General features: G+C 46.3%; 1 protein-coding gene across 23 annotated transcripts in view; it reads right to left on the bottom strand.

Moving 5' to 3' along the window:
- Positions 1–26,089, bottom strand: part of RREB1 (ras responsive element binding protein 1) — a 161,992-nt gene that overhangs the window by 47,652 nt on the left and 88,251 nt on the right. For all 23 annotated transcript variants that reach the window (XM_084850374.1, XM_084850378.1, XM_084850376.1 and 20 more), the window contains one exon: positions 25,560–25,723. In XM_084850374.1, the coding sequence (XP_084706500.1) occupies positions 25,560–25,723 (164 nt within the window). The remainder of the gene's footprint in view (positions 1–25,559; positions 25,724–26,089) is intronic.

Genomic DNA, 26,089 nt, shown 5'->3' with positions numbered 1-26,089 from the left:
TCATGGCATCTGGCCCCATCACTTCCTGGCAGATAGAAGGGGAAGAAATGGAAGCAGTGACAGATTTTATTTTCTTGGGCTCCAAGATCACCGCAGACAGTGACTGCAGCCATGAAATTAAAAGACGCTTGCTCCTTGGGAGGAAAGCTATGGCAAACCTAGACAGCATAGTAAGAAGCAGAGACTTCACCTTGCCGACAAAGGTCCACATAATCAAAGCTATGGTTTTCCCAGTAGTAATGTATGGCTGTGAGAGCTGGACTATAAGGAAGGCTGAGCGCCGAAGAATTGATGCTTTCGAACTGTGGTGCTGGAGAAGACCCTTACGAGTCCCCTGGACTGCAAGGAGGTCAAATCAGTCCATCCTAAAGGAAATCAACCCTGACTGCTCATTGGAAGGACAGATACTGAAGCTGAAGCTCAAATATTTTGGCCACCTAATGCGAAGAGAAAACTCTCTGGAAAAGACCCTGATGCTGGGAAAGACTGAAGGCAAAAGGAGAAGGGGACGACAGAGGATGAGATGGCTAGATAGCATCACCAATGCAATGAATATGAACTTGAAGCACACTCCGGGAGACAGCGCAGGTCAGGAAGGCCTGGCGTGCTATGGTCCATGGGGTCACGAAGAGTCGGACATGACTGAACGACTGAACAACAACAACAACAGCTGAAAAGGTATGATAAAAAAGGAACACCAACAGATTTTGTAGCTAAATAAGAGACATACCCCCTATTTTAATTTGGTTGTTGAGAAGTCCTTTACCAATCAATTTAAGACATCAAACGTACACGGAAATGGTGCATAATCTGAAAAGAGAAGTGGTCTTTTTGGCTAGGTTTAGGCCAGCTTTTTCCATCAGCTGCCCCTGGAAAACTGGCACCCCTAATCCCTTCCAATCTAAAAGTTACTTAGAGCAAGGATGGACAGAAAGTAGATATTCAGATGTTTTGGACTTCAACTCCCAGCATTCCTGACTGTAGGCCATGCTGGCAGGGACTCCTGGGAGCTGGAGTCCAAAACATCTGGGGATCTACCTTATAAGCCCACCCCTGACTTAGAGGACATTTATCAGCCCTCATTTCAGAACATGAGAAGAAACAGTAGAGCAAGGTTCACTGGTTTTAGCTGACCCGCTAAGGCTCTCTCCCCCTGCTTAACTACCCCATGTTGCTACCATGCGTCAACTCAACTGCTTACTTGTTCTAGGAATTGGACCACTGTGGTGGGTTGAATGTTGTCTTCTACTGTCAAGACTATGAAGAGCTCCTTATTTCATTATGGCTCGGGGGGGGGGGGGGGGCTGGAAGCACTACTTCTTGGTTTTGACATTTTTGACCTTCACAGCCATACCAAGCAAACTAGGCAGCTGCCTGGGGCAGCAAAATTCAAGGGGTGCCAACTACACCAAGAGTAGTAACACACGTCAAGATCCTTGCTTAGCTTCTTGTGCAAGCGGAGTATGTGTGTCCCAGAATCATTTGTGATGATACTCCTCCATTTCCAGGGCATACTCTATTTGAAAGGGAATTTATTTATTATTTATTTGATTCGTAGCCCACCTTTCCACGAAGAAAATGGTACTCAAGAATACCTAAGCAATAAAGGCCTTGATCAAGCCCTGGACCCACAAAACCCTCTTGCGTATATCTTGCCCCCTGCAGCCAACTGCTTGCATTCATATGATCCATCTATAATGCTCCTGCAGCCCATAGGTGGATCCTAAATCCTGACCAAGTCCTGATCATTTGCAATCAAAGCACTCAAATGACCAACAGCAATAAACTTGTTCAGCCATACTGGAGATAATTTGATGGTGTATATGAATAATAAACATTCCGCATAAGAGCTATAGCAACCAGAGAAAAGACCTCAATTTCAATTTTAGATGATAAAAGGATGCTACCAGTATCACTGTCTTTGAAATTATATCTATGTAGGCCCAGTTTTCCTGTTCTCTAGAATGGATGCAGGAGGAAATTCAAGATAGAACTCATTTTAAGGAACCAATCAGACAGGAGTGAGAAGAATGGTCTGGTCAGGGTTTTACAGTTGGGGGCAGGGGGAAGACAAAAACAGGACGGTTGGGAAAAGGAAAGGAGTTGGGTGTTGCTTGGGGAATCCACCTGGACCTAATTATCTGATCCTGTGGAGAAAGACTACAGAAAAGAACATGTAGCCAGACAAAGCTGAAAAAGCCGATGGAAAAGGGGATAACAAGAGGGGAGGGGGAAGCCACCATTCCTCCTCCAACTTTCACTGAGAGCCCCACTGAACAGGTTCTCTGGTTTCCTGAGCCCATTTGGAACTTTGCCTTGATTTAATTTATAGGCCCCAACGATTCACTGAGTGACAGCTAACAGGACAAAAAAATACACACCCATGATTTATAGCTGGTGACACATGTCAGTATTGAATTTGCTTTATCTATTTATTCATATCTAATATCATATATAAGTGTGTTATTGAACTGTATTTTGTCTTTTAGTAAATTAGTAGCTTGTTGAACATTTCAGTATTTTTCAGTAATTGGGAGTTGATTCTGCTATGTCTGTGGGCTAGGAAGTTGTTTCCCTTCCCTTTTCCTTTGCAAGGATGTGTACTAGATCAGTGCTGGACCACTGCCTGGAGGCTACAATGGGCTGGGTGAGGGCCAATAAACTGAAGCTGAATCCTGACAAGATGGAAGCTCTATGGATTGGTGGTTCCCAAGTCCGGGAATTGGATGAGCGACCTGTCCTGGTTGGGGTTGCACTCCCCCTGAAGGAGCAGGTGCATAGCTCGGGAGTACTCCTAGATCCATCCCTGTCACTGGAGCCCCAGGTGGACTCCATGGCCTGGAATACTTGGGGCCAGCTTTGGCTGATCCGCCAGCTACGGCCTTTCCTGGACAGGGATAACCTAGCCACAGTAGCGCCAAGCACTGGTAACTTCAATGCACTTTATGTGGGGCTGCCCTTGAAGACGACTCGGAAGTTGCAGCTAGTGCAATATGCAGCAGATAAGACTGTTGCCTGTAACATACATACATACATACATTCATGCTGTCTGGGCAGTTCACAAAAATTAAAACCAAAAAGTACACAGTAAAACAGTACAAATATATAAAAGCATTGAAACCACAATATAACAATAAAACCGGAATAAAACCTAGCAGCAATGCAGAGATTTAAAATACAGATTTAAAATAGCAAAGCTAAAAGACTAGAAAGCTAAAATACTAAAATGCCTGGGAGAATAAAAAGGTCTTTACCTGGCACCAGAAGGAATACAACATAGGCGCCAGGCAAACCTCACTAGGGAGCTCATTCCACAGCCGGGATGCCACAGCAGAAAATACCTTCTTCCCAGTAGCCACCCACACTTCCTTTGGCAGGGGCTCACGGAGAAGGGCCGCTGAGGATGATCTTAAGGTCCGGGCAGGCACATATGGGAGGAGGCGATCCTTCAGGTAACCTGGCCCCAAGCCGTTAAGGGCTTTGAATGTTAATACCAGCACTTTGAATCGGGCTCGGAAATGGACTGGCAGCCAGTGCAGCTGGAAAAGTACCAGCGTAATATGAGCTTGTTGGCCAGTCCCTGTTAACAATCTTGCCGCCCTATTTTGGACCAACTGAAGTTTTCAGACCGTTTTCAAAGGCAGCCCCATGTATAACGCACTGCAGTAATCCAGACGAGAAGTTATCAGAGCGTGGATAACTGTAGCTAGGCTGTCTCTGTCCAGATAAGGGCGTAGTTGGTATACCAGCCTACACTGATGAAAAGTGCTCCATGCCACTGAGTTCACCTGTGCCTCAAGTGACAGTTCTGGGTCCAAGAGCACCCCCAACTACGAACCTGATCCTTTAGGGGGAGTGCAACCCCCTCCAGAACAGGTTGAATATCACGTAAAGATCACATAACACCAGTCTTAAAGGAATTGCACTGGCTGCCAATACGCTTCCGGTTGGAATTCAAGGTTTTGGTGATGACATTGAAAGCCCTAAGCGGCTTGGGACCTTGATATTTGAGGGAGCGCCTCCCCCTGTATATGCCTGCCTGAGGATTGAGATCTGTTGGAGGAGCACTCCTCTGCGTCCCACCAGTGCGACACATACTCTATGATGGGACATGGGAGAGAGCTTTTTCTGCTGTGACACCTCGGTTGTGGAATGCTCTCCCCTCAGAGGCCCAATTGGCACAGACACTGGTTTCATTTTGTCTCCAAGTTAAAACATCACTTTTTACCAAAGCCTTTGAGGGTTAGTTGGATTCCCTGAGTTTGTACACTGCTTTAACTGTTTCACTGTTTTAGATTTTAAATTGCTATTAGCTGGCTTAATGATTTAATATGTTTTTACCTACTTAAATTATTTATTGCTTTACGCTGTTTAAATTGATTTTATCTGTACACTGCCCTGAGATCCTAATGATATAGGGCGGGATACAAATGTTTTAAATAAATACAAATAAATAAATACTACATTTGCTGTTGAACATCTATGGGGGACGGGGGCAGCATCAATATCAGGTCCCAGAGAAGAAGGGTTTATATAAATAATTGTCTTGCTGTTCAGAACATTGAATTCATTTATTCTTTTGACAAGTTCAACAGGTTTCTCTCCCTCTTTAAGGTAAGAGATTAATGGACTAGCAATACCAGATACGTTAAAGCACAAAACAGCGGAAAATAAGGACACGTGTTCTACCCTACCACTTTGCAGCATAGGCACAGGAATATAGTATTGCCTTTCACTTTTGCAGACTTGACAGACAGCATACAAATGCACAGAGATGCAGCCGAGCATTTTAGCATGACGCAATAGTGAAATGGCAACAACAATATAGCTAGAAAGCCACCAAAGACATATCTTACTAGCGCAACTTTTTAAACACTGTGGTATCCAGTATCTGCAGTAATTGACATGAATGAAAAGTATTATGAAATTCAAGATGAAATTCTAGAATATACAACTTAAAGGGTATCAGCCTGAATTCTATACGCACCTACCTGGGATTAAGTCCCCTGGTATCCAATGGGGCTTACTTCTGAGTAGCCCTATTTTCCATATTCTCTCTTCTCTTTTTACAAGGGAAATCACATACAATAGTGAAATGTGCTTTTTCTTAAAGAAAGCAGCTTTTTATGAAAACAGAACCCAGTCCCAATCCCAGGGCCTGATCTCCACTGCACATAAATCAAATTTGCTTCATTTTAAGATGAGTGTGTTAACACAGCTAAGGATTATGCACACTTATTACTGGAATACATTACATTACATTGCAACCGTTGCATCTCCCATTGGATGGGCAGACCAGGGTCTTCCATATTGTCTGAATATGCATGCATACCCAGACAAACATGAGCTATGCATACATTTGGGAGACCATTTGTACTCCACAGAAACCGCATAAACAAAGGGGAAAAGTTCAAGAATGTTTGTGTTAGTTTTGCAAGATGTTTTAGGAACTAGAGGGAATCTAGCCGAGCTTTTCCCAAATCATCTGTGGAAGTTTGTCTCAATTCTTTGCTCACCTGCTATATGTTCCCCTGCTTGTCTCAATTACATGTTCAGTGGGAACAGTACCAGCATAAGTAGCCATAACTAAGAACAACCTTAAGCAAAGATGACTAGCTTCTGTATTCTCAGGGGTTGGACCCCTCAGTGGTTAGGCATAATGAAGTTGGTGCCCCATAGTAACAAGGGTTTCATAGTTATGGACCACATGCGCCATGGGCTAGAATTACATACAACTATGTATATAAAGCACACGCGTTACATACAAAATCAAAGACAGACAACCTTAAGAATGAGGAACAACTTGAAAACATTTTTTTTTTTTTACGCACCACAGTAATTGGAGGCAAATTTTACCATGCCTTGTTAAAATTTGAGGGAAATTTAGCTGGATCTTGTCCCACCACCTCCAGTAAATTGAAGGCCTAGTAGATTTGGGCAAGAGAACAAGTCACTTTGAACAAAACTAATTATTAGACAAATTTAATCCGATTTGGCAACCAGTTTGAGAATTTCATACACATTGAAATGCCTGACCATTTTTTGAGCCCTCATCCACTTTTGTGTTTAGTCTTCTATCCATCTCCATCCAAAATTGGAGAGAAGGAAAAATATAATATTATGGAATAGGTTTGGGGGGGGGGGTGGAGAGTACATTCTCTCTCTCTCCACATTCATAAGAACATAAAACGTGAGAAAACTGGTGCTGGATCGGACCGGCACAGTGTTATGTTCCCACAGCGGCCAACTGGATTCGTTTTTGAAGTCCACAAGCAGGACATAAGTGCAATAGCACCCTCCTGCGTTCCTCAGCAATTGTTATTGAGAGGCATCCTGCCTCTGATACTGGAGGTAATATATAACCATCATGCCTAGTAACCACTGATAGTCTGATGCTCCATGAATTCTTCGTTCATTTAACAAACATTTTAAAAATGGGCAGGTCCACCTGTGACCAGGTAAAATACTCTACGGGACCAGCTCTCGCCAGCTGACCATCCCCAAGGCAATTCATTACAGCATTTGAAGCAAAATATTGAAAACAAAAAGCGGACTTCCTAGTAATGAGGCATGCTATTTGATGGAAGCCTCATTGCCAGACAAGTAGATGAGACTTTCATACAGACTATGGGAAGACAACTGAGCTGACAGGAAAAGATCTTATCTCTATAAGCCCAAAACATGTAAGTGCTCTAAAACATTAATCTGTGGACATAAAAAAAAAGGTGCCATAGGGCTGAGGCCTGGGAGCAGGAGGCCAAATTTTTGTATAGTCAAGCCAAGCTAGATTTCATGATTCATCCTTTTAGCAAATGAAGCATTTTCCAACATCCTTTGGGCATCTTACCACACCCTAGAGACTAAAAGGCATCACCATAATCATCTGCCTCCAGGGCCTTCAGGTGAGACAAGAACGGATGATGATCAAACAGTGAGAAACCATTCAGACAAATATGTAATAGCACTAAAAAAAAAAACACAACCCAGCTGCATTCACATAGCTGCAAAAAGCTCCATCTTGAAAGAAACACAGATTTCTTCTTCACTGTTGTTAGTACAGCGATAAATAGGAACAAAAAATAAAATTAATATCCCAAATTAGGCCAAACTTTATATATCAATGGAAGAAATGCTAGCTGAGTGAATTAACCATGAACGCACCCTAATATGCTATCTTGTCCCACCATGGTCTCACCACTATAAGCTTTTAATGAAGCTAATAGGGAATAAATGACTGCACTCTTCAGCCTTGACCATTACTATACATTAAAAAGAATCTTAATGTTGGGATGGATCCAGATTTACACTGGATCAACTGATGGAAACACTAACGGAAGTGGACTTGCCCACTCCCTCTTCCCCATGGAAGCCCCTTGAAAAAGCTACACTGAGAGTAAGAAGACCAGGCTGAATGGGGTGAGCTGTGATGTGAAGGGGAGATCTCCAACAATGGGGTGGAGAGACCTTCCACAAGCCGAGCCTTTCGTCTCACGGAAGGAAGATCCTGGATCCCTCTTGTTGACTCATACTAATACTGAAAGAATTGGTGGAATCAAGCATCCCTCTTGCCTGTTCTGGCCAATAGCTGAAGAGAGTCTGCTACCTCTGGAGCGCAGTACAGAGATGGTGGTAAGTTTTATACCTCACATGCCACCGTTAATATGCCAAAGAGACCCTATTTTGTGACATAAGTAGAGCATGTTGAAAGGGCAAAATTTATCTTAGAAAGAAAAGGAAAACCCTGCAAAAAGAACAAGCAAGCAGTTTTACACGGAAGCAGGTTCCAAGTATAAAATTACATCAGAAAAAAAAAGTTGACAGTGAACAAAGGCACAGGACAGGGGAGTCAATAGTCACGTCTTTTATTCATCCAATTTGATAACATGATCTAGCAATTGGTGCAGTATCACTCACAATATTTTCCAGGTTCAAGGGTGAGTGCTGATGCTTATATAGCCAAAATACAACCACCCAAGCACAGGAGGGAGGTATTAGAAGACCTATGGGAACCCCAAGGTTTGCAAAGGTACATAAAAAATGAAAGAGGGCCCCAAACCCCCAAAACAGGGGGGAATGGGTTGCACATATGTGCACTTGCATGCAGAACAGCAGCATGGAGCAAAAGCTAAGCAAGGCCATTACCCAGTTTGTGCCTTGAAGTGCCCCCATCCTCAGGTGGAGAGGCTTTCCTGCTCTGGGTAGCCTTCCCGTCTGAGAAGGGGAAGCAATAACGGCACAGATCAAACGGGTGACTGCCAGCACCATTTGCATCTCCCAAGGCTTCAAGCCAAGAAATAGCCAATGAAGGAGAGGCCATGGGCAGAAACATCATGCGCATGCACATACATGGAGGGCCTGGCTTGCCCTGATAATCTCTCCTTTAGCAGTGAGTTCTTTGAAATCCAGTTTCTAGCCTTCATGGTTAAGTGTATTTGAAAATGCACAGCCAGTGTTTGCACATATCCCAACGTTCCATTGGTAATGACTTTGTGCCCTGAATTCTTTCTTAAAAGCTCCGCCCACTTCTCCATTAACCCAGGGACTATGAACTGTTTTTGGGTGGGAGACCAGATTATCCCCCCACTCAGTCTTCCATGGACAAAATTATGTCGGGGAGCGGGACCACATCTTCAGCCAATTCAAATTCTATTAAAAATGGGTCTCACATTTGGAAAAAGCCCGTGCAACAAAAATATCAATGTACCAAACAGCAACTGCATGGAGTATATATTAACTTGCACAATCCAAAGGAAAAAAAGGCTTTACCTAGTACAAATGACCATCAGGGTTTCTCTGGAACAGAGTTTTCCTTACTTCACTGCAACCTCCCATCTCAAACCATAAAACATGTCTATGAAATGCTTTTTCTTCTAAGAAATCATGCTCTGTGTAAACCCTCGTTTTTATGGTCTTCACATCCAAGGGCAACAATTTACTTCAGTCACTGTTAAAACTTTGTTCTATTAAGTGCTACTGTTCTGCAAAGAAAATGCAAACCAGACCACCCCCATTTCTTACACAGCAGTCATGCGGGAGCACGACAAAGCTAAGAACACTACCCCTTTATGGGGGTGCTTATACATCATATGGTCTGATGTATTTTTCATTGTTAGTCATTGGGAAAAAAGTAAATTATTGTGCATTACACTAAGCAGTTGCAGAGTAGTTATTTTTCTGCTTTTGTACATGGCAGCAGCTACTGTACATTTAGAAGGACTTGCTACCACTGAGAAAGTGATATCTGGATGCATTTATGTCCATTCAGGCATTTGCTTGTGCACCCAATAAAACCTTCTGAATGGTTGCTTTTCTGAGAATAGCATATTCTAATAGGGAACATTCTCTGAGCGCAGGTCATTGTATAGCCAAAGTCCTGTTTTGTGTACACATTTTATTTTTATTTATTTATTTATTAAATTTATTAGTCGCCCATCTGGCCGGTCACCCAGCCACTCTGGGCGATGTACAACCCACCATAAAACAATTTAAAACAATAAAATGCTACCATAATTTTTTTTTTTTAAATACCCTAACCCACCCCAAATGCCTGCCTGAACAACAACGTTTTTAATGCATGACGGAAGCTCATTAAAGAGGGGGCATGACGGAGTTCCCTAGGGAGGGAGTTCCACAGAGTGGGAGCCACCACAGAGAAGGCCCTCTCCCTCGTCCCCACCAGTCTAGCTGTCCTGGCTGATGGGACAGAGAGAAGGCCATCCGAGGCTGATCTTGTTAAGCGGCCTGTCTGGTGTTGCTGGAGGCGCTCCTTAAGACAGGCTGGGCCGGAACCATATAGGGTTTTAAAGGTCAAAACCAACACCTTGAATTTGGCCCGGAAAACAACTGGTAACCAGTGCAACTCCTTCAGCACTGGAGTGATGTGATCTCGCCGGCGACTGCCTTTAATCAGGCGAGCCGCCGCGTTCTGTACCAGCTGCAGCTTCCGAACCGTCTTCAAGGGTAACCCCACGTAGAGCACATTACAGTAGTCTAAACGAGAGGAGACCAGGGCATGTACTACCGATGGGAGCAGATGGTCGGGAAGGAAGGGGCGCAGCCGCCGTATCAGATGGAGTTGATACAGCGCTGTCCGGCTCACAGCTGACACCTGAGCCTCCATGGACAGCTGGGAGTCCAAAATGATCCCCAGGCTGCGGACCTGGTCTTTCAAGGGTAGACGTACCCCATTCAACACCAGGTCAACATCCCCCAGCCTCCTCTTGTCTCCCACCAAAAGTACCTCGGTCTTGTCAGGGTTCAGCTTCAGCGTATTCCTCCCCATCCAGCCACTCACCGTCTCCAGACATTTGGACAGGGATTCTACAGCCAACCTTGGTGAAGATTTGAATGAGAGGTAGAGCTGCGTGTCATCCGCATATTGATGACACTGCACCCCAAACCTCCTGATGATAGCCCCCAGTGGCTTCACATAGATGTTAAATAGCATCGGGGAGAGGATGGAACCCTGTGGCACCCCACAAGTAAGTGGCCACGGGTCCGAAACCTCCTCTCCCAGTGCTACCCTCTGGTACCTGCCAGAGAGGAAGGACCGGAACCACCGCAATACAGTGTCTCCAATGCCCAACCCCTCCAGGCGGTCCAGGAGGATACCGTGGTCAACGGTATCAAAAGCCTCTGAGAGGTCAAGGAGAACAAGGAAGGAGCATTCACCCCTATCCAGAGCCCTCCTCATATCATCCACCAAGGCGACCAAGGCCGTTTCTGTCCCATGCCCAGGCCTGAAGCCCGACTGAAATGGGTCTAGATAATCAGTTTCTTCCAAGTGTGCCTTCAACTGCACCGCCACCACCCGCTCAATCACCTTGCCCAAAAATGGCAGATTTGAGACTGGGCGAAAGTTGTTCAGAACTTGAGGATCCAAGGAGGGCTTCTTTAAGAGCGGTCTTATCACTGCCTCCTTGAGGGCTGATGGCATCACTCCCTCCTCAAGGGAGGCGTTCACCACCGCCTTGATCCCCTCACCCAGTCTCTCTCTGCAGCTCATAATGAGCCAAGATGGGCAAGGATCAAATAAGCAGGTGGTCGGCCTTACAGATGAAAGCACCTTGTCCACTTCATCAGGAGGAAGAAGCTGGAACCGATCCCACAAAACCGGTTTGCCACAGGCCGCCTCTTGCTCACTAACTGTATCCACAGTGTGCAGAGTAACACACCTAATCTGATCAATTTTATCTTCAAAGTGCCTTGCCAAAGCCTCACAGGAGGCCTTAGAATGCTCCAGTGGTTCCAGAGCCACAGGACCGACCAGGCTCCGGACCACTTGGAACAGCCTCCTGGGACAGCACTCTGCAGACGCGATGGAGGCAGCATAATATTCCTTTTTTGCTGCCTTCACCGCCACGTGATAGGCTGAAGATACAGCTCTAGCCCGTGTCTGATCGTCTTTGGAGCGAGACTTCCGCCACCGGCGCTCTAGCCGTCTCACCTCCTGTTTCAGAGCTCGTAACCGCGGATTGAACCATGGTGCAGTCCGAGCCCTGTTCAGGGGGAGAGGGCGTTTCGGAGCCACCCGATCTAATGCCCCAGTGACTGCGGCATTCCAGCCACCCACCAGGGTCTCGACCGAGTGGCCGTTGGCATGCCCCAGAGAATCCCCAAGCGCGTTCAGGAATCCATTTGGATCCATAAGACGCCTGGGGCGGACCATTTTAATGGGTCCTCCACCCCCGCAGAGGGGTTGTGGAACCGAGAAGTCCAACATCACCAGATAGTGATCCGACCATGACAAGGGGGGGGTGGATATACCCCCGACTTCCAGATCACTCCCCACTTCTCCAGAAACAAACACAAGGTCCAGTGCATGACCGGCTACATGGGTGGGCCCAGTTAGAATATGGTGCAGCTCCCAGGAAGCCATGGTCTCCATGAAGTCCTGAGGTGCTCCTGTGAGGATGGCCTCCGAATGTACGTTGAAGTCCCCCAACACCAATAAGTTAGGGGACTGTACACGCACATCAGAGACCACCTCAAGCACCTCGGCCAGGGAGTCAGTCGTGCAGCGGGGTGGACGGTACATGAGCAGAATCCCCAGACTGCCCTTCGGGCCCAACCTCCAGTACATGCACTCAGCAACCTTGGTCTCCCGGAGAGGGGGTCTGGTGAAGACCAAGGACTCTCGGTAGATAACAGCCACTCCCCCTCCCCGATCCCCAGCCCTCGGCTGCTGTGCATACGAAAATCCAGCTGGACGCATGGCTGCAAGGGTTGGAGCAGCAGCCTCGGCCAGCCAGGTCTCCGTAATACATGCCAGGTCTGCACCCTCATCCAGGATCATGTCATGGATGAGGGAGGTTTTCTGGGTAACAGACCTGGCATTGCAGAGCAGCAAACGAAGGCCAGAAGATGGGGTCACGCCTCCCCCAGCCATCCTTTGGCTCTGGACAGGCCCGGAGCAGGGGACAGATACTACACATCTCTCCCTTGTTCCCCTTACCTGGCATGGCCTGCCCCTAGCGCTCCGCCAGCGCCTGCCGCCCAGCCTCGGTATGTTCTGGCCCCCAACACTCCCCCCACTGCCTCCATCAGGTGGACACATGCCCCCTCGCTCCCGCCTATCAGGCAGGCTACCCACCCCAAAAAACACCACAAAATCCCCCCCAACAAAATAAAACAAACAAACAAAACAATTAAAATCCCCTTAAAAATGCCAGGCAGGAGTCCACAGGGAAGGCCTGGTGGCGGTGGCAGCGGCGGTGGCAGCAGGCCCAGCAGCAGCAAGCACGCCTCTTCCCCAGTGGTGGTGGTGGTGGCTTCTCCTGCAGGCCCTGGCTCTCCCAGGCCACCTCAGCCAGCCAGCTTATGTAGCCCCTCCAGGGAGGGGCAGGTGGAGCAGCACAGCTGGCTCGGTACCTGGGGGCCTGGTCCTGCAGGGACTGGCGGTCTGCCAGGCAGAAGTCCACAGGGAAGGCCTGGTGGTGGTGGCAGCGGCGGCAGCAGCAGGCCCAGCGGCGGCAGCAGCAGGCCCAGCGGCGGCAGCAGCAGGCCCAGCGGCGGCAGCAGCAGGCCCAGCGGCGGCAGCAGCAGGCCCAGCGGCGGCAAGCACGCCTCTTCCCCGGTGGTGATGGTGGTGGCTTCTCCTGCAGGCCCTGGCTCTCCCAGGCCACCTCAGCCAGCCAGCTTATGTAGCCCCTCCAGGGAGGGGCAGGTGGAACAGCACAGCTGGCTCGGTACCTGGGGGCCTGGTCCTGCAGGGACTGGCGGTCTGCCAGGCAGAAGTCCACAGGGAAGGCCTGGTGGTGGTGGCAGCGGCGGCAGCAGCAGGCCCAGCGGCGGCAGCAGCAGGCCCAGCGGCGGCAGCAGCAGGCCCAGCGGCGGCAAGCACGCCTCTTCCCCAGTGGTGGTGGTGGTGGCTTCTCCTGCAGGCCCTGGCTCTCCCAGGCCACCTCAGCCAGCCAGCTTATGTAGCCCCTCCAGGGAGGGGCAGGTGGAGCAGCACAGCTGGCTCGGTACCTGGGGGCCTGGTCCTGCAGGGACTGGCGGTCTGCCAGGCAGAAGTCCACAGGGAAGGCCTGGTGGTGGTGGCAGCGGCGGCAGCAGCAGGCCCAGCGGCGGCAGCAGCAGGCCCAGCGGCGGCAGCAGCAGGCCCAGCGGCGGCAGCAGCAGGCCCAGCGGCGGCAGCAGCAGGCCCAGCGGCGGCAAGCATGCCTCTTCCCCGGTGGTGGTGGTGGTGGCTTCTCCTGCAGGCCCTGGCTCTCCCAGGCCACCTCAGCCAGCCAGCTTATGTAGCCCCTCCAGGGAGGGGCAGGTGGAACAGCACAGCTGGCTCGGTACCTGGGGGCCTGGTCCTGCAGGGACTGGCGGTCTGCCAGGCAGAAGTCCACAGGGAAGGCCTGGTGGTGGTGGCAGCGGCGGCAGCAGCAGGCCCAGCGGCGGCAGCAGCAGGCCCAGCGGCGGCAGCAGCAGGCCCAGCGGCGGCAAGCACGCCTCTTCCCCAGTGGTGGTGGTGGTGGCTTCTCCTGCAGGCCCTGGCTCTCTATTAGTCCCTAACCATTGTTAGTATATGAAACTCCTCTGCCACCCAGTTACCATTAGTAAGCATTTGGGGTGTTTTGCTCTGTAAACAGGAGTCGATATCTGCAATGGACATAAATGGGACTTGCAAAAAACATTACAGAATAGAATGCTCTTGTTCGGGTTTCCAGCCAGCCATGACTTCTCTGAAGATACTCCATTCTGTTCCCACTCCCATGCTTGCCTGCCTCCCAGTTAGGTAACATTCTGTGCCCACTGAGCATGCTCAATCCTCAATGGGTTGCCTTCCTCCCACCTCAGGTTTTTTCCCCCTAAATATTATTTCTGTCCTTCTGCAAACCTCAGGGTTACCTAATAGCCTACTCCTAGTTCCCTCTTATGCATGGATGGTGCCATTTTGGCTACACAATGACCTGCGCTCAGAGAATGTTCCCTATTAGAATATGCTTTTCTCAGAAAAAAACAACCACTGAGAAGGCTTTATTGGGTGCACAAGCAAAAGGGCATAAACACAGTCCATTTTGAGTTAATCATCCTGAAGGACTGAGTTAGATTTCACAAGGAAGTATCAAAAATTACAAAGGATGAGGAAAAATCTACTTGGTATGTTTCTCTTAACCATGCTTTTGGTAGCCGCTGCCGTTCTAGCCTAACACGTGACTAGAATCAACTCCCACCCCCAACCCCAACTTGCCCAACCAGTTCTGCTTTGGCATGCAAGAATGAGCAAATATCAGAATGTACCTTTCTTGTCAGCTCTCTTTTAAGCAAGACCAAAAAACTGCCACTATTTTTTCCCCTCAAGAGAGGACTGGAGACAAAGAAATTCAGCATATGAGATGGGAAGTGAACTGCCTGTCCCCCACCTTCATTTTCTCATTGCATGCAACTTGTCTGCAGACTCTAATCCATGCAGAAGCACTTAATTTCCAGTGTTTGTGGGAATAAGGTAGAACAAAATGACGCTGACAGCATTCTGTGTTGCACACAATAGTAATGTGTGCAAGTGTTTAATGACAACCATTAAGAATAGGAAGTGAAGGGATCGTCAGCAGTAGTTGACAGAATACGACACGCATGTAAATCGCTCATTTGTTGCTCATAGAACTGCTACCTATACTAACATGGCATTAGTGACTTTATCCAACTCACACATTACGTGTTTTTTTTTTAAGTGTTCACCACACTTAAGATTTTTCAGTATGGCTAGTTTAAGGTATGAACAAGTACAGACAACATTGTGTTTGCAACCATACGTATTAAACACACACGCTCACCAAAGGTGCAAAGATTGGCTGTGGCTCCCTGTCAGACGAGCTGTAAACGTGTAAGGCAGCTCTATATGATTGCCTTATTGTCTTTGGTTAAAAAACAAGGGCATCAGGGTTTTGTGTATTTGATATAATGTGCCTGAAAGAGAAGCTACATTTCTGCCAGACATGAACACATTTTGAACTGAAATATATCTGCTAATGTTCTCTCCATATTATCTGGAAAGCTCCATGTTAAAAACTGACCATAAAAGATCTTCACACACTATTAAGTATAACATCACTCTGCCAGTAAATATATGGTGCCCAATGGTGTCATTCTGCTAAGCTAAGGTACGCAACCTTTTCTGGGCCATGGGTACATTTTGGCAATTTGAGGAACTGTGCAAGGCACCATCACAAAATGACTTCCATGAGAGCCGTGGCAAAGGACAATGCAGAATGAGTACAAAGCAGAAGTGGAGTCTGAGCCCAAAGACACTAAACAACTCCTTTGAACCCACAGTTTTCACAGCAAACCTATTTCACAGCAATCCCACCTGATGGTAAAAAATGTGCATGCGTGCGTTTTAAGTGGGAGGGGTAGCATACCTTGGCAGGAGCCAAGGAAGGTATCCAGGTGTGCATTAGTGCCTGTGGGCACCATGTTGCCTACTCCTGTGCTAGGGGAAAGCTTCTATTTCTTGCGGAAACCCCATTTGCATCCTTGTGCAAGAGCCAAATCCAATACTTTGATATCACTTGCCCAAGATGTTGCCCAACTCATTCCTGATTAGGCCAAGTGTTGCTTGCAGTAGTTGTTCCGCTAGTGGTTGCACAAGTACTAGCTGAGCACCATCTCTTGTACATTTTCTGTTACCGTAATGTTGGATACAGCCCATGGAGTCCTGCCTTTGAATTTTGAAACCTCATATTCACGTTTGAGTGAAGTGTTTCAGCTATTTAATGCAGAGGAATTCAGGGAATGCCTGTGTTGCTGCTTTCATAAGAACACAGTCAGCCATCCCCAACCTGCTGCCCTCCAGATGTGTTGGCAACAATGCCCACCACATCTGGTCATTGGCCATGCTGGCTGGGGCTGATAGTTGTAATCCAAAGCATCTGGAGTGCAGTAGGTGCAGGAAGGCCCTTCTCCATCATACCAAAGTCTATGTATTCCTGCATTTTGTTTCAAACAGCAGCCAGCAGCTTTTGGTCTCAGCTTCTTGCTGCAACTCACAACTATAAGCATCCTGGAACCAGGAGCTGCTTCCTCCTAGGACATTCCCTTGCTGGCAGTAAAAGAGCTGGGCCTAGAAGAAGGCACCAATTCTTCTAGGCCCAGAAGAAGGCACCAACAGAATTCTTCTGGGCCTAGAAGAAGGCACCAACAGAAGGCACCAATTCCCCAATCATCTATGCCAACATGAAAAAATGGAAAGGGACAAGAGAGGAATTATGCAACAGTACAGATGGACTTTGAGGATGACGTACGCTGCACCTGAACCCCAAAATAAGTAACGCTATGGACATGCCCTTAGAATATATCTAAGCATTTTAGCTTCCTAGTCTTTTAGCTTTGGTGTTTTAAATCTGTATTTTAAATCTCTGCATTGCTGCTAGGTTTTATTCTGGTTGTACTGTTATATTGTACTGTTATATTGTTATATTGTGGTTCGTATTTTATATTGTTTTATGTTAAGCTTTGTAGTTTTCATTTTTGTGAACTGCTCAGAGAGCTTTGGCTATCGGGCGGTATAGAAATGAAATACATTTTTTAAAAATCTGTTTGGACCATATGCTGTAGGGATGGACACTGCATATAGTACAATCTACTGTACTGTAATTATGGCAGGAGGGACAATGACTGGAGAAAGATCAGGTTTTGTACCTGCAAGATCAAGGACAGAACACAAGGTTCCTCAAGCATGTGCAGGCTCATAGATGCAAATGCATATGTCCACACCCAGTGTACGAACCTGGGTTTTCAAAGACTGAGGAGGAACATGTAAGTCACAGAAGAAAATTAACAGGCCTTGCTAATTGAGCAATGTGTATAGGGAAAAAAAGGAAGCAAAGTAGAAGATGCCACACAACAGAACACAATCTGAGAACCACTACCTTTACACAGAAAGGGGACTGCAATGTGGGACTGCTTAATAGGTTATGGGCAAACTGTTCCACAAAGGTCATTATGAGTGCAGTTAGTTTGCATATTTCCCACTGCGAATAATTGACATAAATCTGAAGAACAGTTATGTGAATGCTATGGATACTAACAGGCAGGCTGATGAACAATGTAATCTTATCCTTGAAATGTTAACCTTAAATATGAAGCAAGAAGTAGGAGCCGCAATTGAAAGTGAGCTTTAAAAACACATATACACCTAAACACTGCTTTGAGAGTCAACTGGCAAGTGAAGGATCCTGGCTTTGGGGCAGGAATCTGGACTAGATGGACTTTGTTTTCTATTAAAAAAAAAAAAATTAGAAAGGACCAACAGGCGCTTGGGCATCTTTATACTAGCATGCTGAGCTTTCATCAGGAATTGCCACCAGGCCTGTAAGCTTATCTCCACAACCTTGAGAGCTATAAAATGACATTCTTCAGATTCTGATGAGTGGTGCCTGACAGCAACACAAAACTGCCTTGGAGCTACTCACATACTATGTGTTTGGTTTAAAATGCACTAATTCAGAAACCAAACACATATTATTTTATACTTAATGCTTTGTCTTTTCCATGTCTGCTTTCTCTAAAACTACTTTGGGAGGCATGCAACAGAACACTCTTGCAGAGAGTCAAAATATAGATGTGAATTGAAGCAGACAGGGAGGGGGATGGAACAATTTTGAAAAGAAGGAGTTTATACAGCTGGGGCATCACTTAAGCTGTTATGAGGCAAGTAGAGATTTGTAGTGAGATGACCGAAGACCAATTTCTTGCACGCCATATAATCAAGTAGTATAGCACCCATCTCCCATTTTCTATGTGCAAGCAGTTTTTCTCCACCCTTCAGATCAAACAATGCATAGAAAGTTCCCTTCTCCCAGGTCAGGAAATATGTCTGTCAAGCCCAGTATGGCCTCTACACTGACAAGCAGGAGGTCCCCAGGGTCTCAGGTGGAGGTCCTTCCCATCACCTGCTCCTTACCCCTTTTAACTTGAGACACCAGAGACTGAACCCGGGACCTTCTGCATGTGGCTCTACCACTGAGCTATGATCCCACCCACCCCCACTGGACGACATGGATTTCTCTACATGAAAAAGTCAGTCCGTAAACAACATCCCATTGAGCAGGTACATCCATTTCAATTGGGCTTCAGGCCTGGGCATGGGACAGAAACGGCCTTGGTTGCCTTGGTGGATGATATGAGGAGGGCTCTGGATAGGGGTGAATGCTCCTTCCTTGTTCTCCTCGACCTCTCAGCAGCTTTTGATACCGTTGACCACGGTATCCTCCTGGACCGCCTGGAGGGGTTGGGCATTGGAGACACTGTATTGCGGTGGTTCCAGTCCTTCCTCTCTGGCAGGTACCAGAGGGTAGCACTGGGAGAGGAGGTTTCGGACCCGTGGCCACTTACTTGTGGGGTGCCACAGGGTTCCATCCTCTCCCCAATGCTATTTAACATCTATGTGAAGCCACTGGGGGCTATCATCAGGAGGTTTGGGGTGCAGTGTCATCGATATGCGGATGACACGCAGCTCTACCTCTCATTCAAATCTTCACCAAGGCTGGCTGTAGAATCCCTGTCCAAATGTCTGGAGACGGTGAGTGGCTGGATGGGGAGGAATAGGCTGAAGCTGAACCCTGACAAGACCGAGGTACTTTTGGTGGGAGACAAGAGGAGGCTGGGGGATGTTGACCTGGTGTTGAATGGGGTACGTCTACCCTTGAAAGACCAGGTCCGCAGCCTGGGGATCATTTTGGACTCCCAGCTGTCCATGGAGGCTCAGGTGTCAGCTGTGAGCCGGACAGCGCTGTATCAACTCCATCTGATACGGCGGCTGCGCCCCTTCCTTCCCGACCATCTGCTCCCATCGGTAGTACATGCCCTGGTCTCCTCTCGTTTAGACTACTGTAATGTGCTCTATGTGGGGTTACCCTTGAAGACGGTTCGGAAGCTGCAGCTGGTACAGAACGCGGCGGCTCGCCTGATTAAAGGCAGCCGCTGGCGAGATCACATCACTCCAGTGCTGAAGGAGTTGCACTGGTTACCAGTTGTTTTCCAGGCCAAATTCAAGGTGTTGGTTTTGACCTTTAAAACCCTATATGGTTCCGGCCCAGCCTATCTTAAGTGTCCAGCAACACTAGACAGGCTGCTTAACAAGATCAGCCTCTGATAGCCTTCTCTCTGTCCCATCAGCCAGGACAGCTAGGACTAGGGAGAGGGCCTTTTCTGTGGTGGCCCCCACTCTGTGGAACTCCCTCCCTAGGGAACTCTGCCATGCCCCCTCTTTAATGAGCTTCCACCAAGCATTAAAAACATGGTTGTTTAGGCAGGCATTTGGGGTAGGTTAGGTTATTTTTAGAAATATGTTTTGAAGTAGAATGTTACTGTTTTAAAATTGTATTGCTGTACATCGCCCAGAGTGGCCAGGTGACTGGCCAGATGGGCGATTAAGAAATTCAATCAATCAATCAATCAATCAATAATTAAATTAAATTAAAATACAGCTGAGGTATGAAAGTCTACTCCACATCATTTCATAGAAACTCTCATCATCCACACAACCTCTCACACACACCTCTAGTATACTTTGTTAGTCTATTATGAAAGTGGCTGTTTTTATTGTAGTGTATTTTGTCTAAATATTTTTGTCTCTATCTTTTTTTACACCACCCTGGAATCCAACTGGATGAAGGGCAGTTTAGATTTTTTTTAAGTAACAAAATACAATAAATAAAATATGTTGTCACAGCTTGTACCCACCCTTGGGAATAGGGCTGCTTCCCAAAGGCCTTCATATGTGGTGCTGGGGGCAAGGGGTATTTCTTCAGCTACATCACCTCCCTGCCTCCCAAACCTCTGGTTCAGAACTCCCACAATGCATAGGGCAGCCTTCCCCAACCTGGTGCCTTCCAGATGTTTTAGACTGCAACTCCTAACATTTCTGACCATTAGCTATGCTGGCTGGGGCTGCTGGAAGCCCAAAACAGCTGGAGAGCGTCAGGTTCTGGAAGGCTAGCATAGAGACTTTCCTTCAGTGCCAGTACAGCAGGGCCATTAGCTGCTGCTAAGGCCAGCTCTGTGCAGGATTAGGCTATTAAATCAGCAATGCTCCAAAGGATCAAATAAAAAAGCTTCCAGACAAACAAAGGCAATCAGGAGATCCAGGGACAGAGTGGAGCGAATCTGTGAAATTAAGGGAAAGAAGGCAAGATTCCTACTTCCTTTACTCCAAATACAAATCTTGGGGCCCATCCTTCAGGATGCAACCTGAAACAAATCTCTGGAATGAAATACCATACACCCAAAAGGCCAGTCGCTTAATACACCGTGAGAAAAAGGATGCACAAGCAGTGTGTGTGTGAAAACAAGTACCTAAAGGGAGGTCCGGAGAGCAAAACAGCTAAGCTGCAATGTGATGAAAGCGTCCACAGTCCAAAATTTTCAGGATGGTACAGTGAAGGACATTCTGTTCAAGCTCTGTTACATAGGAAAATTTAGACACGTGGGAAGCAACAGACAAGTCAGAGTCAAGGATGATGACAAAGAGGAAGAAGCAATGAGTAATTCAAAAGAAAACCAAGGACAGAATCTACAGGGAAGTCCTCTTACTGAAATGAATGGGAGCAGCACAACAGCACATGAATGTTCTTGCATCACTCACACCCATTAATTACGATGGAACTTCTGCACAAAAACTTCCTTGTGGACTGCGCTCCCAGCTGGTTTGTCATCAAGGCTGAGAAGATGGGCAGTCAATTCAGGGAGATAAGACCCTATCAGTGAGATCATGTCCAAACCTGTTTATCTACTATGAGGATTAGGCACAGATAAAAATAAAAAAGGGACTTCAGAAAATGTACAGTATATGAAAGACTGGTACTTTCCATCTCCTTAAAAAACTACCTTATGGCAGAATCTAATGCACTTAAAAAAAAAAAAACCTACCTCTTGAATGTGACATCACACGTACTGCTTGAGTCTGTAGACTCACAGAATCAGAGTTGGAAGGGAGGCTTGCAGGCCATGTAGTCCATCCCACTGCTCAGTGCCAGAAATCGAGAGCTGGAGCATCCCCAACAGATGGCTGTCTAGCCTCTGCTGGAAACCTCCCACTCTCACCCCAGGTAATTCGTTTACGTGAGGAGCATAAGAAATCCCACTCTTTCCCCACTTTGCACTTTGGTCATCTTTTTAAATGCTCTTATTTTGGAGAGTTTAAAAAATAAACGAAAACAGAAAACTATGCAGTACTGGAGGAAAAGGGACCAGCTGTACCCACTAGTTAGGCTCAAAGTAAAAATAATAATAATAATAATGCTGATGTGGTAGAATGATACATTTGGTGTTGCCAGAGGTACACAATGTCGTATGTTTCACAGCTAGCAATCCCTGGGAGGCCTCCACTTTGCAACCTGGATTGTTAATAGAATTCTAATGCCTTCTCTCTAGTGTCCTGCTAATATGCAAGCATGATTAAATTGATATTCAGGCTGTCGTGCTTGAAACACACTACTGCATTTCAGGACAATACCAGGAGATGCAACGAGGAGGATGCAATACGGGCAACCTGCCCTGAACAAAATTTGCACAGGGGTGCAAAATGGTCAAAGTTAATCGAATGCCCTGAGAGTTATCCTAATGTTAAAATTAGTTCATGTTTTCTTGCTGTGAGGCTTAATGAGACCACAGCAGTTTCTCATTGGCCCTTCTCCTCCAGCCTAACGCAGCAAAGCTCATTCAGCCACTGAGCACTGCTGGTGGTGGAGGTGAAGATCAGCAGCAGCCCATTTTCGTGGGTTTTTCACTCAACAGCTTCCAAGCAGAAGTAGTCTGTCTGAGCTGGAACGGTTTGACACTGCAGCAGCATCTAGTCCACAAGTAGTTCCTAATGTGGAGAAGTGTAGCCTTGAGAATAAACAGAGATAGCTAATGACACTACAGAAATGCTTCCCCTATTATTATTCCTTCGTTTTAGGGATGTGGCCAGAAACAAATCTTTATCGGTACATTCCACTTCTAAACAAAATGCCAGATCCTCAACAACGGGCAGTCTTTGACATAAAACCTAATTGTTCCACCCCGCCTCCCCACCACACCTCGAATCTTTTCAAAACTCAGTCACTGTTATCAACATGGCTCATGGCAGGATCATTTCACTGAGAACCCCAAAACATGAAGGGATTTAAAGAACAACAAAACTTTTAAGAGAGAATCAAGTAGCAAATGTAAGACTTTGCCCATTCTAACTGGCCAGGTGAGTTCTTCTGAAGATCAGAAGCGGAGCTCCCATTTGGATACGAAAACATAAACGGCTGGATTTGTTTGTTAATCTTAAATAGCAGATCTAATTATTCTGCTTATCGGAAAAAAGGAGACGTTAACCGTAACTATAAGGAAATGGCAGCTTGTGATAGACCCGAAAGATATGGGGTCTTGAAGCACCCAGTGTTATACAGCTCCATTGAAGCTTACGGGAGTCGGGACCTGATCAGGGAGACAAACGTAAGCTGCACTTAACTACATAAAGGAAGAATAAGACACAAATGCATATAATAGAAGCTTGGGCATGCTTCTTGATCCTACATTGTCCCTGGATCTTCAGGTAGCAGTGGTGGTAAGGCATGTGTTTGCACAATTACACTTGGTGCACCAGCTGCCACCCTTCCTGAATCGTTCTGACTTGGCAACCGTTATCCATGCCTTGGTTACATCACGTTTAGACTACTGCAATGTGCTCTGCATGGGGCTACCCCTGAAGAGAGTCCAGAAGCTTCAATTGGTGCAAAATGCGGTAGCTGGGCTGCTAACTGGTACACAGTATCAGGACCATACTACACCTGTGTTGAAAGACCTGCCAGTTGCTTTATGGGCTCAATTCATGGTTTTGGTTTTAACCTTTAAAGTCCTGAATGGCTTAGGATACGGCTACTTAAAGGACTCCCTGTCTCGCTATGAGACAGGTAATAAGCCCAGGTATTAAGATCTGCAGGAGAGGCACTTTAAAGGCTTGTTTGTCAGGCATGTGTGAAAGGGCTTTCTTCTCTGTTGCCCCAAACTATAAAATCTGCTCTCTCAAGAACTGATTGCCCACCCCCCACCTCGTCTCAGCCTTTAGAAAAGGTTTAAAGACACATATTTTCAAATTAGCCTTTTAAAATGTGAGGTTTTACTGTTTTTAATTGTCTTATTTTTATTGTTTTAAGGTTTCATTGTTTTAAATTGTTGCATACTACACCTTGATGGCTCTTTAGCAGATAAGATAGTATATAAACATCAATAAATACGTAAATAAATCCTAAAAAGACTTTCTTGCCTTCCCATCATTAGCAGCCAAAGCATCGTCAGCTTTGGTTCAGAAAAATCAGCCCCACCCTTGTGACTGCTTGAGACATGGTTTTTGGAGGATACCTCTACAATACGTATCTAAAAGAGTTCAAAGCTGGGATCTGAACTGCTGAACAAGGAGTGCAGTGAGGATGCTATGAAACCCCCTCTAAGGAAATGCAGTCCCAACAACTTCTTGGAAAGGAAGCCAAGGCATATTAACATGTGTGGCCCAAGTCTTGCCTTTACAGATATGACTCAAATGTGGTAGCTTAACGTTTCAGCCTGAAGAGCCCCACCTTTGCTTGATTCAGGATACAATGACTGTTTTCTCAAGGGAATGGGCTCCCTTCTGGCACTGGCTTTTGATCAGAGAAGGGAAAATGCAAATCTGCACGGAGGAGTTCCTATTTACTTTTGCCAACAGAGCGTGTGAGCTCCCCTAGTGCTGCATTCTGCACCTGATGAAAATTCTACAGGCCTTCCAAGTTTTAAAAGACAAGACAATCAGGAGATCCAGTCATGCATCTCCCACATCACATTTAGTTTGGCCCAGAGATGACGCAATCTTGAGCAGTCTCCATTCTCTTCACAGCCCTTGCCGATTCCCTTTTGTGCAGCCTGATCCTATACAAGTTCACTTGGAAGCTAAATCCTACCGTGTTCAATGGTACTGACTCCCAAGTAAGTGCACAAGAGTGAAGCCTCAAAACCCCCGCAATTCCTGAAGAAATGTTTGTAGGCCAACGCTTATGTTTTAATCAGTAACATATTTTAGGTACTGCAGAACAAATTATGTAAACAGATGCAAGCCACAAATCAGGCGCAAATTAGCAGTGTCTCCTGAGGGGCAATTTTTTGCTACATCGTACCAGTTGGTGGCCCAGCATGAAACACAGAAACAAAATAGGGTTAAAAGGTTTTTAAGATCTAGCTCATCTGTGTGAGCAAAACGATGCTTAAAGCAGGTTAAAGAACAAGATTGTTTTCTTTTTGTGCTACTATTAGCACTGCTACTCAAGGAATTAAGTACTCAGCGTATCAGGACGACTTCTTAAAAAGACAAGCATAGTAGTAACTGTATTCAGAGGTGTTTTAGATAATGTGGAACAACAAATACATAAAGCCATGCATATAAAATGACTATGCTTACATTTATGCTTATCTATAAATTTATATTTGTCTGAGGATGAAATGCTCTTGTAATATGTTCTTTTTCCTTCCACCTTCTCAAATTTGACAGTATTATCAGAAAAGTGTTACAACCTTCAAAGCAGAGCAGCAAATCAATTTAACCCATCATTGTGGATGGTGGGCTTAAAAAAGAAGAATTAACTTCTAATCCACATTCTCACTAACAGCAATTGTCAAATGGTAAAATGGGAAGCATCGTTTTGTCTTTGAGGTAGATTGCCAGGTTCTCTGCTAATGGATAAAGTTGTACAGAGGGTGGTTCTGTTTTAGACCCAGGGGTTATAAGCAACAGATAGGTCCTGAAGAACCAATAGGTGGCCTCCCCAATAAAATCCTTGTAAATTAATGGTATTAGCAAACTTGTTGGAGGGGAGGGCCCCAATCTATGACATCAAACAGAGCTCCATGTGGACAGTAGCGAACATCCAGAAAGCTGCTCCACCAAGGGGACCTACTAAAGCAACCTATCATGCATTGCAAGGAGCGGCTGTCAGGAGGCTGACTACATATGCCAAAAATGGACCCTGGATGGCAGCCCTGAAATGGAATAGTACACGCTGTAAACAGTCTCCCAAACACACACACATACATGCTTATCAACCTTTTTCCACACTGGCTCTCACCTGTGCATGTTTCCATTGGTGGTGAAGGACTGATCACATACCGAACATTTATAAGGCCTTTCACCAGAATGCACCAGCATGTGGCGATCGAGGGAGCTTGCGGAGCTCAAAGACTTTCCACAGATGCTGCAGGAATGGTCTGTCCCACCAGTGTCGGTGTTATGCTAAAGAAAGCAACAGATTTTTCATTTTGAGTTCTTCCTGTGCAGCATCAAGGACATGCCAGTCAAGTGCATGTCGTCATCATCATCATCATCATCTAAGATTTAAATTAGCATGGAATACCTGTGTTAAGTTACACAAACTCTTTTAGTTCTCCAGTTGGGGTTCAGCCTAATAATAAAGAATATTACAGGAAAGTTCAAGCAGAGGCAGATAAGCAAAAAGCCAAAGACTGTGGTGGTGGCCACACATCAAACACCTGAAAGGCCAGAAGGCTGAGAACAACTATTCTCACTTGCCTTAAGTGTAGCGTAACGAGTGTTAAATTTTGCGTGAAGTCATGAAGCCTTCAGGAAACGTTAAAACTG

The sequence above is a fragment of the Heloderma suspectum genome, chromosome 4 (assembly GCF_057233095.1).
Source record: "Heloderma suspectum isolate Gila_16-S chromosome 4, 16-S_ref, whole genome shotgun sequence".
Taxonomy (NCBI): domain Eukaryota; kingdom Metazoa; phylum Chordata; class Lepidosauria; order Squamata; family Helodermatidae; genus Heloderma; species Heloderma suspectum.
This window is presented reverse-complemented; position numbering and strand designations above follow the sequence as displayed.